This window comes from Oxyura jamaicensis, chromosome 3 (genome assembly GCF_011077185.1).
Source record: "Oxyura jamaicensis isolate SHBP4307 breed ruddy duck chromosome 3, BPBGC_Ojam_1.0, whole genome shotgun sequence".
In the NCBI taxonomy this organism is placed as follows: domain Eukaryota; kingdom Metazoa; phylum Chordata; class Aves; order Anseriformes; family Anatidae; genus Oxyura; species Oxyura jamaicensis.
In genome coordinates this window covers 17,130,478-17,147,379 of record NC_048895.1, presented here as the reverse complement: position 1 = coordinate 17,147,379, position 16,902 = coordinate 17,130,478, and the positions used below count along the sequence as shown (strand labels likewise).

At 41.9% G+C, this 16,902-nt stretch overlaps 1 protein-coding gene and 1 long non-coding RNA gene across 3 annotated transcripts in view; one reads left to right on the top strand and one right to left on the bottom strand.

The window, feature by feature from the left end:
- Window positions 1-2,212: 2,212 nt before the first annotated feature.
- On the top strand, window positions 2,213-8,505 carry CNRIP1 (cannabinoid receptor interacting protein 1). The gene is made up of 3 exons (XM_035320329.1): window positions 2,213-2,630; window positions 3,235-3,379; window positions 7,045-8,505. The coding sequence occupies exons 1-3, from the start codon at window positions 2,452-2,454 to the stop codon at window positions 7,207-7,209; spliced, it is 489 nt and encodes a 162-aa protein (XP_035176220.1). The 5' UTR covers window positions 2,213-2,451; the 3' UTR covers window positions 7,210-8,505.
- A 7,321-nt stretch (window positions 8,506-15,826) lies between these two features.
- Window positions 15,827-16,902, bottom strand: part of LOC118163574 — a 17,606-nt gene continuing 16,530 nt past the window's right edge. For both annotated transcript variants that reach the window (XR_004749121.1, XR_004749122.1), the window contains one exon: window positions 15,827-16,750. This is a non-coding gene — a long non-coding RNA (uncharacterized LOC118163574). The remainder of the gene's footprint in view (window positions 16,751-16,902) is intronic.

The window sequence follows — 16,902 nt, the reverse complement described above, 5'->3', positions numbered from 1 at the left end:
CGCTACACTGCAGCAACAAAAATAACCTCCCGGAAAGACTTATGAAAGGTAGCCTCTCCCCTGTCATCTACAATGATAAAGAACATCTGGTAGGGTTAGATAAATGTAAGCACTAAAGGTATTTGAAGTTATTAGATCAATAAAGACAATACTTACATTTAAAACTGCTTCTGCATAAATGCTCCTCCCTCACCACATTTCACTTTCACCTGGTAAAACAGTTACTCAGCCTATGTATACATGATCCAAAATACAATGCTTTTCAAGTTCTCCCTTGTGTTTGCTATTTTGCCATAGTGGTCTGGAATAAAATCACAGCCTGAGCTGTGCCCACAGAAAGGTGATCATGCAGGCAGAAATAATAAGGGGAAAAAAAAACTCGTTATAGATCTGACCTCTCATGTACTTGGGAAGCTAATTGCAATCAATGCCTTTAGCCACACACAATTTACTACAACATGATATGTCTGGCCTGTGAGAGGAGTAAAACCAATCCCTGGCAATGGCCATTATTCTTCACACTGCTTTAAGTGATGCTATCAGATTCCCCATGTGTAAGGCCTCTGTGGTTTCTTACTGAATTACAATTAAACTTACAGAAGTGGGAATTGCTGCAAGCAAAACTTTCAACAAGCCACAAAGCACAGCAGAATTATATTCTTGGCAGAATGTAATAAAAAAAGGGAAGTCTCTTGCAATGATCAAACAAGATAAGGAGAAATGCACACCTGCTCTTTTTTGAGCCATGAAGGTATATTTGTCTAAATATCGCAGGTGCTTCCTCATGTGAAAACCTGTACATGCCACTTGATTGATGACTTCCAAGATATTTTTGAGACCATTCACTGCTGACCTAGACAATGGTTGGAGTGTTGGAGGAATTCATTTTACCCAATTTTTGATGTCTGTTCTTGAGGAGCTTTAAAGTCAGCAAAGATCCGGGCAACAAATCAACGAAGTTCAGTGTATGACTTGTGATGAAACATAGGCCCCCACTGTGGGATGAGTTGCTCCTGGAACTTACTATTTGATTAAATGCAACTACTTTTTGATTAGTTGTCCTATGACAATACAAGAGTCTTAGGTGACTCACCAAACCCGTAAGATTCTTGTCATATATTAATGTTGATAATGCAGCTACCTCATCATACATAAGGAACTTGTTTGGTTTGGCTTTATTTTGTTTTGAAATGGCATTTATTTCACTCTTGACTGTTTAATGGGAGAAGTAATGACCGCATCATGTAACAACTTTCCTATAGGATAGTCCCTCCTACCAATGACTGCTATCAAAGGGGGGTATTTTTTAGAGAGCTTGTTATATACACCCTTCTGAGATGTAGGAATCGTGCCCTGCTCTTATTTTTTGTGGAAACCTTGCTTGCTGAACAAGTTATGAAGCGTATTCTTAACTGAATACTTAATCAAATACAGTAAGATTTTTGTTGAGAAGTTTTCAGCAGTATGTGTTATTTTGCTTGTTACAAAAAATAAAATAAAATAAAATAAAATAAAATCAGTAATTAACTTGCAGACAGAATGAAAAGCAGCTGGGTAATGTCAAATCTTCCATATGACTTAACAATACTACGTTTTACCACCCCATGTACATCCTTGCTTTAGGAAAACAAAGAAAATAGCAGGCCCAGCACATCATGTAGGTGAACTAGCTGTGCAAGTCTCTGAATGAAATCATTAACTGTTGCAATGTTCAATCAAAAAAATATATTTATGGTCCAAATCCTGTGTCAGCTGTGAGAATGTTGCAGTTTTGACAATAAATAGAACATATGTGAAAATGAAAAGGAAAAAAAAGAAAAAAGAAAAAAAAAAAAGAAAAAAAAATCTTCTTTGCAGAAGAATGGAAAGGGTGCCTGAACCTCCAGCTGCTCTACAAGCAATCTCTGAGCATTAGGCTGGAACGCAGCGACGTGGGAGCTGAATTAAGGCAGGACGTGCACAGATCCTTGAAGGGATGGTGGCAGCCATTGGTAAAGGGCTGAAGAATTGCCATTCCGGTCTGACACCGCCTTTGTGGTGGTTTTTTCCTGTGAAAATAAAAGAGTAGGATGGGGCGGGGAGGGAAGGCGGCGGGGGAGCCCGGGCTCGGGGCCGCTGTCCGGGGCCGCGGTGCTGAACGGGGCTGGGGCGGCGGTCAGCGGCTGGGAACGGGGCTGCGGGGGGACAGGGAGGGACAGGGGAGGACAGAGGGGACAGGGAGGGACAGTGGAGAAGAGGGAACCCGGCGCCCAGACGCTGCGCCGTGATTATAGGGGAAGGGCAATCTAAATCCATCGTGCGCTGCTTTGGGGAAGGGCTGGGCCGGCTGGGCTCCGGCAGCCCCTCCTCTTCCTCCTCCCTCCTCCTCTTCCTCTCCCTCGCCGCCTCGGTCTCCTCTGCCCTGCTGCGGAGGGGGGAGAGACGAGGGCAGCCCCCCCCCGGCCACTCGCCATGGGTGACATCCCCAGCCTGGTGAAGATCAGCGTGTCGCTGCGGATCCAGCCCAACGACGGGGCCGTGTATTTCAAGGTGGACGGGCAGCGCTTTGGCCAGAACCGCACCATCAAGCTGCTCACCGGGGCCAAGTACAAGATCGACGTGGCCCTCCGGCCCGGCACCGTCCAGGCCACGTAAGTGCATCCAGGGCTTTTATTTTTAGAGATTTAAGAGTGTTTCCTGGCAGGCTGACAGCGCTGGGTTGCCGTGATTTCTCCCTCTCCACCCTCTTGCTGTCGTGTTTCTAGGTCTCTGGGCAGCTGTTTGCTGGCTCCGGAGAGAGGCTGCGTTTGGGAGTCGCTTCTTTCCCCTTCCCTCCCCCTGTAGCTTATTAGGGCCTGGCTCCTTTTCTACCTCCTTCCCCGTGGTTTGCTATGAGGGCAGAAGGACGGGCCCCTCCAGCTTGGGGATGCTCCCAGCCCCGCTGCACCCTGCCAAAGCAGAGACCGGCACCGTGGAGGATGCAGACAAGAAAATGTCCTCCAGCCAGAGCCAGCCACGGAGAAGGGATTCACCCAAGCCCTCCCCAGCTCCTGGGGATCCTCACACTCCTTTTTCACCTTCCCTGGGTGACTACAGAGCCCTGATTTTTTGGGGAGGGGAGCCCCGGTGAGTCAGCAGCACCTGCAAGTCTGCTGAAACCACTGACACATCCCTGGCACGCAGGCTGCGAGCCCCTGTGCCAGCTCCAAGGGGGCCTGCAGGGCTGCTGAAAGGCCGGGTCCTGTCTCTTTGCAGGACGATGGGCATTGGGGGCGTCAATGTGCCACTGGAAGAGAAATCGAGGGATGCTCAGGTGGCCTCTTACACGGGGATCTATGACACAGAAGGGGTGCCCCACACCAAGAGCGGGGAGAGACAGCCCATCCAGGTCAACATGCAGGTACGTGGTCCTCCGTGCACAGAGGGACGAGGGCGGGCAGCAGGGACGTCAAGCCCATGGAAGAAAGTGTTGCCAAGAAATATTTCAGGGCAAATCCTGCTCACAGCTGCTGCCCTCTTTGCTTTGCATCAGTCTTCTCCCTGCCCTGATTACAGCTGTGAGGGATTTGTGCTGTTTATTCTGCAGCTCCCATATCACAGAGGAAATGGAGCAGTGTGTCATCTTCAGCTGAAGCCCTCCTAAGGGTCTGTTCTAATTTCTACAAGTTTAGGACCCTACCAAGGTTTCCAAGCCTCTCAAATTTCAGCTTTTTCTCACATTTTCTCACTGCGCTCAAGAGTTCTTCTTAACTTTTATCTTTACTGTGTGCTTTTTGTTGTTGTTGTTTGTTTTTTTTTTCCTTCTGGAATCTTCTGCCATTTGGCACAGCAATACCCTTCTGGATAAGAACTGTAGCAGCTTAATTTAAAGTTTCTGACAATTACACATTGTGTAACTTTGGGCACCAATGTCCCATTAACAGTTACCACTCCATAATCTTCTGCTAATAAGGCTACCCTGCAGTATTTGTCCATGTTAATCCCTTCTCTGCACATTTGCCTCCTTTTAACACCCAAGAACCCGAACGCCTAGGATGACTCTGACCAGCAGACTCTGTTCCTCTAACAAATACAGAAACTATAGGCTGGTGATATTCTTCTCAGGAGGAAGGAGAAGGGTGAGAATTTTTATAGCACTGACACTGAGCAGGGTTGTGGGAAACCACTTGTTCAGCATAGCAGTTCTGTTTCATAATGGCTTTATACCAGGAGGTTACAGGGCACTGACCCAAAAACACACGTGCTTTGACTGAGGCAGACCTATTTTGATACCTATGTGGATTGTACCCTCGACTGCATCACTGATATGAACTCTGAAAATCTGGAAATTTAACTTCTCCTGTGGAGAAAGCTAAGACCAGTAAAACACAAATGAAGTAATGGAAGGAGGGTCTGGTTTTCAGACACAGGCTCCTAGCCATCTCCCTGCAACATAAGAACGAACAGCCACAATATTTATCCAAACAGTAGCTTTACAAATCAAATTCTCATATACTAAACCATGAAACTAATAGGATTTGCAAGCGTTAAGCAAGTCCTCAACCCATTTTAGGGTTTGATCTTGACAGATTGGTTCTTCAGTATAGACTTAGAAGTCTACAACTGATACTTTTAAGTATCAAATATAGGTACCTCAACAGGGATTTACATGCTTAACTCATCATTTAGCTGCTTAGCTAGCCAGAGCTATGACAGATTCAGGGAACAAGCCCCAGGCACCCCAGTTAAAAAACTGCTTCTAATATCTACTTCCTGAATCTTCAAAACTAGGCTCACTGTACTCTGCTTTACATTTTCCTATTTCTTTCAATTATGAGGAACTTCTGCCTCCACTTGCTTTTCTCTAATGGGCAGGATCCTGACATATCCTAGGGAGAAAAGGACTATTTAAAGCTTAAAAGTCTGAACTCACATTAGGAATAGACTGAGAGGTCAGTCCAGATGTTGACCTGGTCTGATACTGCCAATTTAATGCCCAGAAGACAGAATATCCATGCAAGTGATAAATGTATTTCCTGTCTGCTTTGAAATTTTAAATGTATAACTTTTTTTGTGCTCCTATTTTGTCTTACCTCTTACAGACATAGTATATACATGTAAAACAACAATCCTGTGTCTGGATTCCAGAAAATGAGGATGTGTTGCTGTTAGCTGACTGCTCACTTGTGCCCACTACCCAGAAAACTCTCAACTGTCTAACAAATTGTGTAAACCAAGTTAGATACCTCTCTTTGGGTCTGATTTTGTTCTTGGACAGATCATACCAAGACTGATTAAGAAGCCAGATCTCTCTTCCCATAACAAATAGCCAAGTCATCCAAGCACAGAGATTCAGAGGGAGCAATTAAATAATTACTCCTGCCTATAGCACCAAGCTGAGCCTACCCCAGGGTAGGGACATCCTTCTTCCCTGGGGAAGGCAACATATTGGCCCAGTGGAGGAGCCAGGATTCAGCTGCAGGAGCCATGGGAATTCAAGGGAGCTCAGAGGATGCAGATCGTTCATTATGCCACAAAGTTGCTGCATGTGCTAAGAACTGGGTTTGGGGGGAGGCATACAGTAGTAGAAAAGCTCTGAAATGAATTATTTCCTTCTCCTGGAAATCCACAGCTGTCAGACAAAGTACTCTGAGTAGCTCAGCAAAATGGGTCAGTGAAGAAAGATAATTTGTTTTCCTCCTTCATCTCTTTAGAAATTCAGATTTTTCTGTACATTAATGAAATGCAATACTGCTCTGATTGTATCACCTTTTACAAATACTTTTGTAAAGAAACGCTTTTTCTTCTGGATCAATCCATTTTCTTCCTCAATTTTCGGGCAAGGGTGGTTGATGCTCCTCTCCACTGAGGACTTCTCCATGTGGATTGTGCCCAGTAATATTCAATGTGCTTCACCTTTACTATCTTGCATTACTGCTGGTTTCAGGATTACCATCAGAGGGGAATAGTGAAGGATCCTTATTTTAAGTTTTGGGAGAGGTAAAACAGCTTGTATGTCTGATTTTGCCTTCATCAAAGGAAGCGGCAGAAATATTTCAACTAGTCCTCTAAGGTAACACTTGCAAGTAGAGCCAAGTAAAAACCTTCCACTGTCAGCATGCAGCAACTCCTGCCATTGTCAGGCTAAATTTAAGATACCACAGTGGGCTGGGGGAGGTTTAAAGCAATGTCCATTAAGCAGCAGCAGCTTACAAACCACATCTTGGATTAAAAACAAACAAACAAACAAACAAAAAAACTCCATGCCCTTCTGAGAAAACTGAGTACAAAAGGCTCTGCTTGCAACTCAGTAAGAGTCACTATAAAACAGAGCTTTCATGCTGACTTTGCGAGTGTGATTGTCCTAGGTAGATGATCTAAGGTCAGCTTCCAGGCACATGATGAGAATGAAAAAGAGTCAAGTGAAGAGGCTGTCATTAGTGAGTGATGGAAATTTTTTAAAGGAAAAAAAAAATGTAAAAAAAAATAGATCTTATTATATAGCACTTACTGTAGCCATAGTCTTACTCACTAAGTTGCACACGCAGACAGCTTAAAGTCAGAATCTTAATATTCTTTCACTGTGTTAGACTCTTATCTACTAACACGTGCTGATCATCTCCTTCCTACCCTCTGGTACTCATACCTAAGCTGGAAAAGCTGTGCTACCACAGGACAACTAGTAATTGCAGAAACATAGAAACGGGAACTTTTGCTTAAGTTTCACGTAAAATGTGGAACAAAAACCCAGAGGAGGAGTAAGTGATCTGATAGCAGCATATCTCAGTCATGACACTGAGACATGGTGCTGTAGACAGAGGGCTACAAAGAAGGAATCTTCTCTATCCTAACTACAGCCTCTAGGCATGGTATATAGTTGAAGCAATAGCCTATTTCACTACAGATCACCGCTACGTGACCTAGAGTATATACAAGTCACTTCGAGGTCATCATGCCACCACTGCTGTGTTATCTTGAGAAGGATTATAGCTTTGATTCTTGCTGTCAGTAACATTTATCAGTATAGGAACTTGAACATTTTTACTCCTTTCATTTATTAACACTGATGCTCCCTTTTCCTCACAGTTTAATGACATTGGCGTTTTTGAAACGGTCTGGCAAGTCAAATTCTACAACTACCACAAACGGGATCACTGCCAATGGGGAAACAGCTTTGGCAGTATTGAGTACGAATGCAAACCGAATGAAACACGCAGTCTTATGTGGATCAATAAAGAGACCTTCCACTGAAGAGAAGTGCAACCAATACTGCTGGACAAACTCCTTAAAAAAAAAAATCTACCTTTTTAAACCAGCAAGAAGCCTTAACAAAGGCATACTGTAACGTCGCTTTGTTCCGTAAGGTTCCAATAACTCAGTTGTATGTACTGGTGGTGCCACTGAAATCTTTGCCTATTACTGTATTTCAAGTTTACCATGGCATCTGCAACGCTCTTTATCTATACCCTGGGAATACTGTAGGCATCATGGTAAAGAATATTTGATTCCTGGGTAGAAAGTCATCCTATCTTAATAGTGTCATAACTATCTGGATTATGCCCACTAGATGTAACACCCTTTGTGAAGTGTTTTGCTTTATTGCTTAGAATTTGGATGCGGTATCTATCATGTTGGAAATTTCCATATTTATATGTTTGCTCCTAAATCAGTGTGCTCCTTCAGGAATTTTGTTTACATGTCATCCCAGTGGACAGCAAAAAAGTGCAAATTATGGATGTTGGTAGGTTTAGATAAATGGCAGCTACTGCACTGTTGGTATCAAGGGATGTCATAGCAAGGGATTTGGAAACTCTCCTTTTGTCAAGTGCTATAAAATACCCTGGTATAAATTTCCTATTTTGTGAGATTTGGTAAATTAGCATTCTTTGATGTTAACTTTCCCAGTCTCTGAAATAGCTTTAGAGAACACTATAAAACATGCTAACCTAAATGAAAGAAAAGCAATAAATTAGTTGTGGTATTAAAGACCTCTAACAACATGGCTAGTGTCTATGTCAAGGTTATATAGTCTTGAAAGATAGAGCAGCCACCCTTAATTTAGTTCTTACAGTAAGAGTTTTGATAGCAATCTCTGGTTTTCTTTTAATGAAATATTGCTCACATCAGTGAAATCACATGAATCAACTTTTTTTAAGCCTGACTACTATATTATACCAAAATCTACAGGATTTCCAGCCAACAGAAACTCCTCACTCATTGTGATCAAAGTGCAGATTTCAATGCTCTTTTCATGCTCTTTCAGATAAGGATAAGCATGTAAGCAATTGCACAGTTATGATTAAAGGTGCTACGTAAACACTGGGTCAGTGTTTAACATATACAGGCAACAACAACAAAGAAAACAAATATATCTTTTCTTTCAGTAAATAAACCAGGGAAACAACGATACTGTCCCATCCCCTACTTGGGCTGAAGTAAGCTGTCAGTTCTTGCATATCTGTTACTCCCTTTGTGAATAATTTGTAAATTGTGTATGTAAATGGTAACCATGACTTTTGATCTTTGTAATAAAGGACTTAAAACATTTTCTTCTCTAGTGTGACCATCTAAATGAGCAGAAAAATATTACATCAAAAATGGCAGTGGTTTTAAGAAGTCAGACAGCAGAAGGTACATAGTCAGTGCTTTCTGAGAATTCAGTCTGAGGCACTTCATGTTCAGTGCCCAAAGCTGCTCCTTCTAGGAAATACAAATCCAATGTGCTAGAATGCAGGTCCTGAATGTGATAATGCTCAGTGGAAACTGAAAAAAATTCAACAGCTGCACTAATGACGTGGCAAGTCAAGATTTAGGACAGAAGTGAAATATATATATATTTTTGTCCATTGAATTCTTAATCAAAAAACTTGACTGTTTGTAAGTTTCTAGAGACAAAAAAGGCTGACCATAGTACTGATGTAATACAGTACCAGAGCAGTAAGCTAGGCAGCTGCATCTCTGCTCTGAGGCAATATTACCCAGGCACATTTCATTGCTGTGAAATTCTAGGAACTCTTCTAAGTTAACTTCTTTCCTGGACTTTCCCTAGTCTACAGGCAAATGATATAGACAAAGGCCCATCCGGATTGGATAGGTCACCTAGAGCAAGTCAGCCTACCCCCGTATCACGACCACCTCCATCCCAAAAAAGAAGAATTTTGGCCACAGTCACCATGAAGTAGTCCAGTTTAAAATCTTTGGTGACAGGAGGAAAACTGCCACTTTCAACCCTGGAGACAGGGGGAGGGGGATCCTGTGTAGAGCCAACAGTTGATGATTCAGTCAATGATTCTTGTGGGTCCCTTCCAACTTGGGATATTCTATGACTCTACAGAAACATTTTTTCTCTGAAATAATATTTCAGAGACATAATTAAGAATACCAAATGTTCAGCTGACAATCAATTCCACCTCTGCACTACTAAAGCATTATTTTCTTCTGCAACAGTTGGTATACTTTGTTTTGTTTGTACATATGACAGTGAAGCACATCAGCATTAAATGTTTGATACATAAATTAGCAGATGTTTTTGTCCTACTAAAATTAAAATGTGTAAGACAGGCCTCCAACTCGAGTTCAGCTTCTGTGAAATTCTCGGCCTACAGTATTTGAGCCCTCCAGCATTTACAAAATGTTACACCAAGTTTGGCTATGCTCACATGGGAGGGTTGTTATCATCAGCTACACAAAAGCACACCTTTCCCAAGGTAAATACTCGTGTCTACATTAACAGCAAATAGGGCAGGTCTTTCTCACCTCCCAGCAAGCCCCTAGCATGTCGACTGCAATTCAGTTCAGAGGGTCATCAAGACGGAGCAGGCAGATGGATCTGCTTTCGAAAGGAAGGAGAGAGCACTCAGACCAGCCGTGTCTTACAGGCTCCTGAGACTGAACATTGCTGCCTAGGACTGAAACCCCCCTTTTAGAGACAGTGACAGTGATTAATTTTTTTATTTTTATTTTTTAAAGGAAAGGGAAGACGACCGCTTAACAGCTATATTGAGAAAGGTAAATGGCTTTTATCAGCTGTTATTTCCTTCTCCCCTACATGATTTTTAAGCATGGAGGAATGTGGCTTGGTAGCCTCATCTTATTCCTGCCTAATAAAAAGATTATTCACGGGATATTTGTTGTGTATTCATACTGCTAAGGATGGCAGCACTGATACTCTCCAGGTGTAAAGCAACATAATCCCACAGATTTCCCCTTGCTCAACAAACATTTGCTCCTAGTAAAGGCAACCCATGTCTTTAGCAACTCCTTCAAAGTAATGTTCTGACATACCTTACATTCAGGACAGCTCTGGTAAATGTTCATAAAGCTTGTGGGTAATCAAGTAAAGTAACTGTCACTGTGACAGTTTGATGCATTATTTAATCAGTAGCATTTAATCCCCAGACAAGTTTGTTCTTTACACACCTTCTTCTAATTAGTATTTCCATTTCTTGAGAGAGCTCCAAAATTCAGAACAGGACACAATATACTAAGCTTAAAGATATTTCTGTAATTATCCAACACACTGTCAGAAAATGCTGACAATGTGTCAATCCAGCTGAAACCACAAAGCACTGATACCTGAAGGTTTTCTACATGAAAGCCTTAAAGATTTTCCTCTTTTGTCCCTTGTGTTTCCATGAAAGTTTCCAGCTTTCATTTTCATAAGAAAGATTGAAATGAATACATTGAACCTTCCAGAGTTACTTTTTCATCTATATTTAGGCAGCTGTTAGCACTTTCAGACAGCTGAGTAAAAGGATCCAAGAGCAAGTTATTAGTCATGATTATTATGGTTGTAGTCTGGCATAGGGCTTACATGAAATCATGAGAGTCTGTGCATTATTTTTTGTTTAGCACAACTACTACAGGCTTTGGATATCTCCTACCATCATACTGTAGCTGAAAAAAATAATACTGCCAAAGTCTCCAAGCCTTACTGACACAAGCTAGTGAGGTCTCACTGGCTTCAGCTTCAGAAAGCCTCATTTGTTACATTCTTCCTGTAGAATGTGTGAATGGAACTGCTGTACAATGAAGCTGTAAGTTTTGTAATGCAACGTTTTCACATGCCAGCAGAGACTGGTTTGCATTTCTTTAAGAGCACCTGGCTGATTTGCTATGTAAAACTTTGAGGTATGTGCTATTTTGAACAGTTCCACTTTTCTAGAGCTTCCACATAAAAATAAGAGCATGGCACAGTTGTCAATGCTAATGTTTTTCTGAGGTTTGAAATAAGTGCTGTGGCTTTCAGAATTCAAAACACTGCCCTATAACTGTGTCAGCCCCGAAGGACAAAGCAGTAGCGTGACAAGTATTCATGTTTTCCCTTATTTCTACAAAGCTCACAAGCAAAGACTGGGAAGTTTGTGCAGTGCAGCTAATCCTAGTCTTGTGCTAGGGGAGATGGACACTCTTGCCCACAGGATGCATGCTGTGTGCTTGGCAGCTTTCAGCAGCATTCTTTGGACTGCTTCCTCTTCTCCTCTTCCTGAGGCCAGCAGTTAAGGCTTCAAATCCCCGTGAGACATGGCTTTTGGCCTTAGGAAGGCAAGGCTGCACCGACACAGTAAGAACCAAGCCAACTCTCTCCGCATTGCCTTCTCTGTGCCTACCTCAATTTTTTTGATTATTTCTCGAAGTGATGGACACAGATTATTTCTGTTCGCTCACAAAGGATAATCCCACGAGTGATGTAAGTGACCTTACAGGTTACATATAACCTTCTCTGCCTCTTCATGGCAAAGAAATTCACAGACCGTATTCCAGCTGTAGAATAGGAAGAAAACGTCCAGCTAGAAGAAAAATAAAGGGAAGCTAGACTACAGAAAACACTGCTGATGGTTAGTGGTGGAAGTCCTGCAGCACCTGCCATTACAGTGCTGGAGAACTCAGACAACTACATACCACAGTGCTCTCACACTCACTGACCTCCTCTTTATAATAAGATACACACAAGTGAAGAGCCGGAAACTTTTGCAAGTTCTTCTGCTGCACTTTGTTTCTTCCCCACAGAAAACAAACACCGCTACTCCCTTTATCCCAAATAGTAAGGAACAACCCAGTGCCCCCATTGGGTAAATTCTGCAGCCTTTGAACAATTCAGAGAGAAGCAATAACAAACTATCAAGTGATGATAATGAAGACAGCACAAGTAAGAACCGTATGACTGTGCTGGAGGATGGACTTTCTGCCAATTCTCCCCACACTTGCTGCAAGGTCAGGTGCCATTCTGCTGTCAGGAAGTGACTGCGATAATGTCTGTGATAATATCTAGATTAAACTGTGGCATAAAGGGACGAGATGTGCTCGGAAGCTGGACACAAATCATTATGAGTTTAATGTGAACCCCAGAGGGCTTTGTCTGCAGAGAAATGGCAGTATGATTCTATAATCACAGAACAGTATCACAACATATACTATTTTGACTATGATGGCAATATTCCACTCAGTCTAAGTTGCTAGGCTAATCAAGTAACCTAAGGTACTTCCAAATTCCAGCGTCTTTTTGTAGAGAACAAGCCTTGGCCAATCCTATGCCTAGTTGGTGGGGTTTTTTGTTTGGTGTTGTACCCCCCTTTCTATTGATCTGTATGATTTTAACTTCAAGCTTCAGAGACATCTCTCTGCCTAAATACTTCACAATAAGCAAGCTGAGAAAATAATGCAAAGAGTACCACTGTGTGAAAATAAAACTGCAGTCGTCCCAGTTTTGTACGGCAACTATGCGCCTGCACTGCAAAGATTTAACAGTATTAAAATGAAGAAATGGCTTCATGAGTCTTTCAGGTCTGTTGCAGACTGAACTTGTTCAAGAGACTTGCGACATTTTGTCTATCAGCACAATGCAACAGTCTTATATAAGTATGCTGATCTTATTTTCAAAGGCACAATGCTTCCACTCAACTTTGCTACTCTTGAGGTAGATGGTTAGGAAGCCAAGAAAAGGTGCCAAATTCACTCCAGGTACAGAGCTCCACTGTAAGGAATGTAGTTAACACAAGGGACAAATTTGTCCCAATAGGCTAAAATGTGGATTAATACTGGCCTTGCTTAAAATAGAACTGTAAGAACTCAGACCTAACCATCTTAATACAAATGAAATATAATCCATTGAGGAAATAGTTCCAAGGGGGTTGTTTTAAATACCATGAAAAGATTTCCTCTACAGATCATTTGCCCTATCTTATAAAATCTTTATTTTCTTCTAGGGATCAACTAACATTTTGTGCTTGCATTCTGGCACAAAAATCAGTTAGTTACACAATGACCTAGCAGAGCTGAAAAACTACTTCTTGCTGTTTTTTTGTTTTGTTTTTTAATGAAAACCGCTATCGATTCTTACTTGCTTTAAAAATAAAATCTTATAAGTAAAAATGAACCAAGCATCTTTTTCCATGAACTTCCCATAAAAATGAGAAGTTGGGAAAAATAACTTTGAGAACTTTCATTAGGCTTGCCAGTTGAGCCCTGCAATGACAGAAGCAGAGGCACTCAGGCACAAATAAGCAAGCAAAGGAGGAACACTGGAATATGCTTAGCTCCAAGACTGACATATGATCTGAACAGCACAGCAAAAAGAGAGTATTAGGCCCCCATCAGCCCTCCTGTGGCTTTCAGTCCTGAAGAAACACATCTAGGATGTGTAGGATAGGTACACATTCTTGCCATGTACTCCATTCTACAAATCCATGCCTTTTCTTAGACACCAGCTTCTGTCCAGATGTCCAAAGGGAAAGCAGTGGAGGGGCATGAACTCAGAGTCATGATACTACAGGAACAGAGAGAGACGGTCAGACAGACACTCAGAGCACAAAGACACTGAGATGCTGCTTCTAGTAAACCCCCAGATAGTTGGAGTACACTCACTAGGAGGCTTCATATAAAAATATAACAATACAAGAGAACCAGAATAATTCTTTTTTCAGTCGTCTCCATCTCAGTCACCTCTAATACTCCTTCCAGATTCTGCTAGGACTGCTGCTAACCTCAAAAATCTACAGAATTCCCCACATCTTTCACCAGTAATTAGCTGTAAGCTTCTGGCTCGCTAAGCTCAATGTCAATCACTTACACCATTGATTTCTTGTCAATCTGAGTAACTTCTCCCATCTCACCAAAGTGTTCTCTAGGCAGTCAATAGTTGCTAGTAAATACTGTCATAATTTATTCACCTCCCTCTAGTGTTCTGTCTGTCTTTCATCTGTAAGGGGGACAGAGAGAAGGGAGGGAAAGGGGAGAGAAAGGAAAAAGGGAGAGAAGGCTTTCTTCTCTTACCATTTGCTGTTCAATCTATCACTCATATTTGCCTTAAAGGCTCTGCAGAAAGGAGCTATTTATGAAATTGTAAGGTCCCCAGTCATTCAGTAGCTTGTACTAGAATAATCTGGAGGGGTGGGTGAAGAAGCACTATATTCCATATTTTGGGTTGCGCAAGGGAGCCCTTGTACATCCTCCTCCACAGAGGCATGTAAGGGCATACCAATGAGCGCATCAACAAACACCCCGTGGGGCAGCACCACTCAGCAATACCGGGAAGTACGCAGAGCACAAGAGTCATGTGAGGCTGGCACAGAGCTGGCAGGCTGGGTGCCGTGCTCCAGCCTTCTGCCACTTTCTGCTCCGGTTCAAGCAGCACCACTGCAGCCTTTGAGCTTCCCACGAGGCAAAGCTACAACCAAAAGAACAAGCAGCTAAGGAAATTGGGGAGTGCGTTTAAGTCCTGGGTCAGGGTACAACTCCCATGACTTGTCTGAACCCAAATTCAACACCAAGGTAAAGTCTGGACATGCTCCCTTCCTCCATCTCCTGCACCCTATTTTCCCACAAAAAGGAAACACCGGTGAACAACCCGTGGGTACAGCACAAGTGAGGGACTTGATATATTCTTACAAGGAAGACTGGATAGAACACAATGTTCATCTATATTATATCATGGCCAACCTTACCTCTTACCAACTACCTCATCCAGCTTTATTCCTGTCAGAACACCAAAATCTAGATGTTTGCCATCACAGCCTTCTTCCTGCTGTGATGATTCTCCAGAACAGACTATGAAGAGAATAACCTTGTACTGGAGAAGAGGCACAGATTCTCCCTGGTTAGCTCCCACTACCTGTTTTTACATCTCTGGCTCCAAAAAAAAACGACAAATCTGAACTATTTAGCAACCCACCTTCTGACAAATACTTCACACAACCTACACTTGGCTGTGAAAAATCTAGGAACTGGAGTCCTAAAATCAAAGTGGCTAGACCTGCAGAAGGCATTGTACAGAGAATAGCAGCCTAAGTCTTTGACATTACAACATGAGGATAATTTTTCCCACCTTCATTAGATCCCAGGATGAGGCTTAGGTTATGGCTTCTAATGGACCTGACCGTGAGAACTCCTGTAACCCCACCAGGATCCAGACTGTTTTGTTCTTGTCACATGAGACACCAACATTGCCAAAGCAGGACAACCTCTCATGGCCAGTGATGTCAACTAAAGCAAGTCCAAGGATCACAGAAGCATGTTTTTACATCGTTCTCCGTATAGAAAGGAAGTGTTTTCTCTGTGGAGACAGCGTGAGGTAGCCCAGAATAATTCAGAGACTAATTTCACCATCACTATTGTTCTAAAGACTAGATTCATTTTCTTTTATTTTTTAATTTCATTTCTACAAGCTACAAGCCTTGAATGCATGGACAAACAGAGCAAATACTTAAACAGCCACCTGATTTTCTCTTTTACCATACATCCAGCAAAACAATTTTCACCTGGAGAGAAAAATGCCAAGAACTTACATACTGATATGCAGGTCACCCACAAGCACAGGTAAAGAAGTGTTTTAACGTGCTGAACAACAAGTGTAAGTGTCAAATCCAGGAAACCTTTCTCCTTTATGTGCTCTTTACAAGCTCCATGCAAACACCTCCCACTCTACGAGATTCAAGCTCATTTTACTGAACATTTTACTTGATATCAGAGAGCCAGGAGAAAAAAAGCTGGAATCATTTTTTTTTTTTTTTTTTAACCTGCTGGGCTTTTAACACAAATCATAGAAATGAAGAATTAAGTGACGCAATGGAAGCTGTGAAAAAAGTAAGCTGACTATCGTATCTCAGACCAGTTATGTGTTACCTGCTGTGTAGCCCCTTTGATGCAGAATTCCTGGAGGACGGACAAGGTTTTATTGCAATCTCCATCAAACAGTCCAAACCAACGCTTTAAGCGATCAATGCAGAATATCAGAACATTTCTCTGTAACAATGTTTCATCCACAATGTACACATTTTCAAACAAGACTTCATTTAGTGTGAGCAGTTACAAATTATTAGTCATTACAGCTAAGAATAAACTCCCAGCTCTGGTTATGCATTCTCCCCTGTATTTTTAATCATTATTTCAAATCCCACAGCTCCAGTAAAAGAAAATTAACTGCTGAGGATTTAGGGATTTGAAGCAGTGTTCTTCCAGCTCACAGTTGCTTTACAGAAATCAGTGCCATGTGAATACTAAAAACATAGAAAAAAAAAAAAAGACTTTACTTTTGTTCTCAGTTATATATCAGAATGAATCGTGGAACTTATGCAATCTAATTTCTCGTCCGTCTCATGTGGCTTCTCCTGTGTTTTAATTTTATGGTTTGACTCATACCGCAGCCCTTCTGGCATCTTCTGGAATTATGGATAAATGTTTCAACCACTGTATTCTCTTCATGTAAGTAACTTAATAAAATTCAAAGCAACTCAGTGTGATGCCTCAGCCTTTCTTTCCATTTTCATGAAAAACATTTAATGTTGTGGGTGGAGGGCTGTGGAGGAGGAAGAGCAGGACAAAGTGTGCTCAACACAAGCTCACAAGCTTCAGTTTAAGAAGCCAGGTGGGAATTGCCAGAGGAAAAAAGCAGCAATAAAATAAATAAATAAATAAATAAATAAATAAATAAATAAATAAATAAATAAA

What these genes read in the sequence shown, in the direction of transcription:
- CNRIP1 (XM_035320329.1), top strand. Translation starts at nt 2,452, where the DNA reads ATGGGTGACATCCCCAGCCTGGTGAAGATCAGCGTGTCGCTGCGGATC. An exon ending in CCCGGCACCGTCCAGGCCAC is followed by an intron (nt 2,631 to 3,234) that starts GTAAGTGCATCC and finishes GTCTCTTTGCAG; the next exon opens with GACGATGGGCATTGGGGGCG. An exon ending in CCATCCAGGTCAACATGCAG is followed by an intron (nt 3,380 to 7,044) that starts GTACGTGGTCCT and finishes TTTTCCTCACAG; the next exon opens with TTTAATGACATTGGCGTTTT.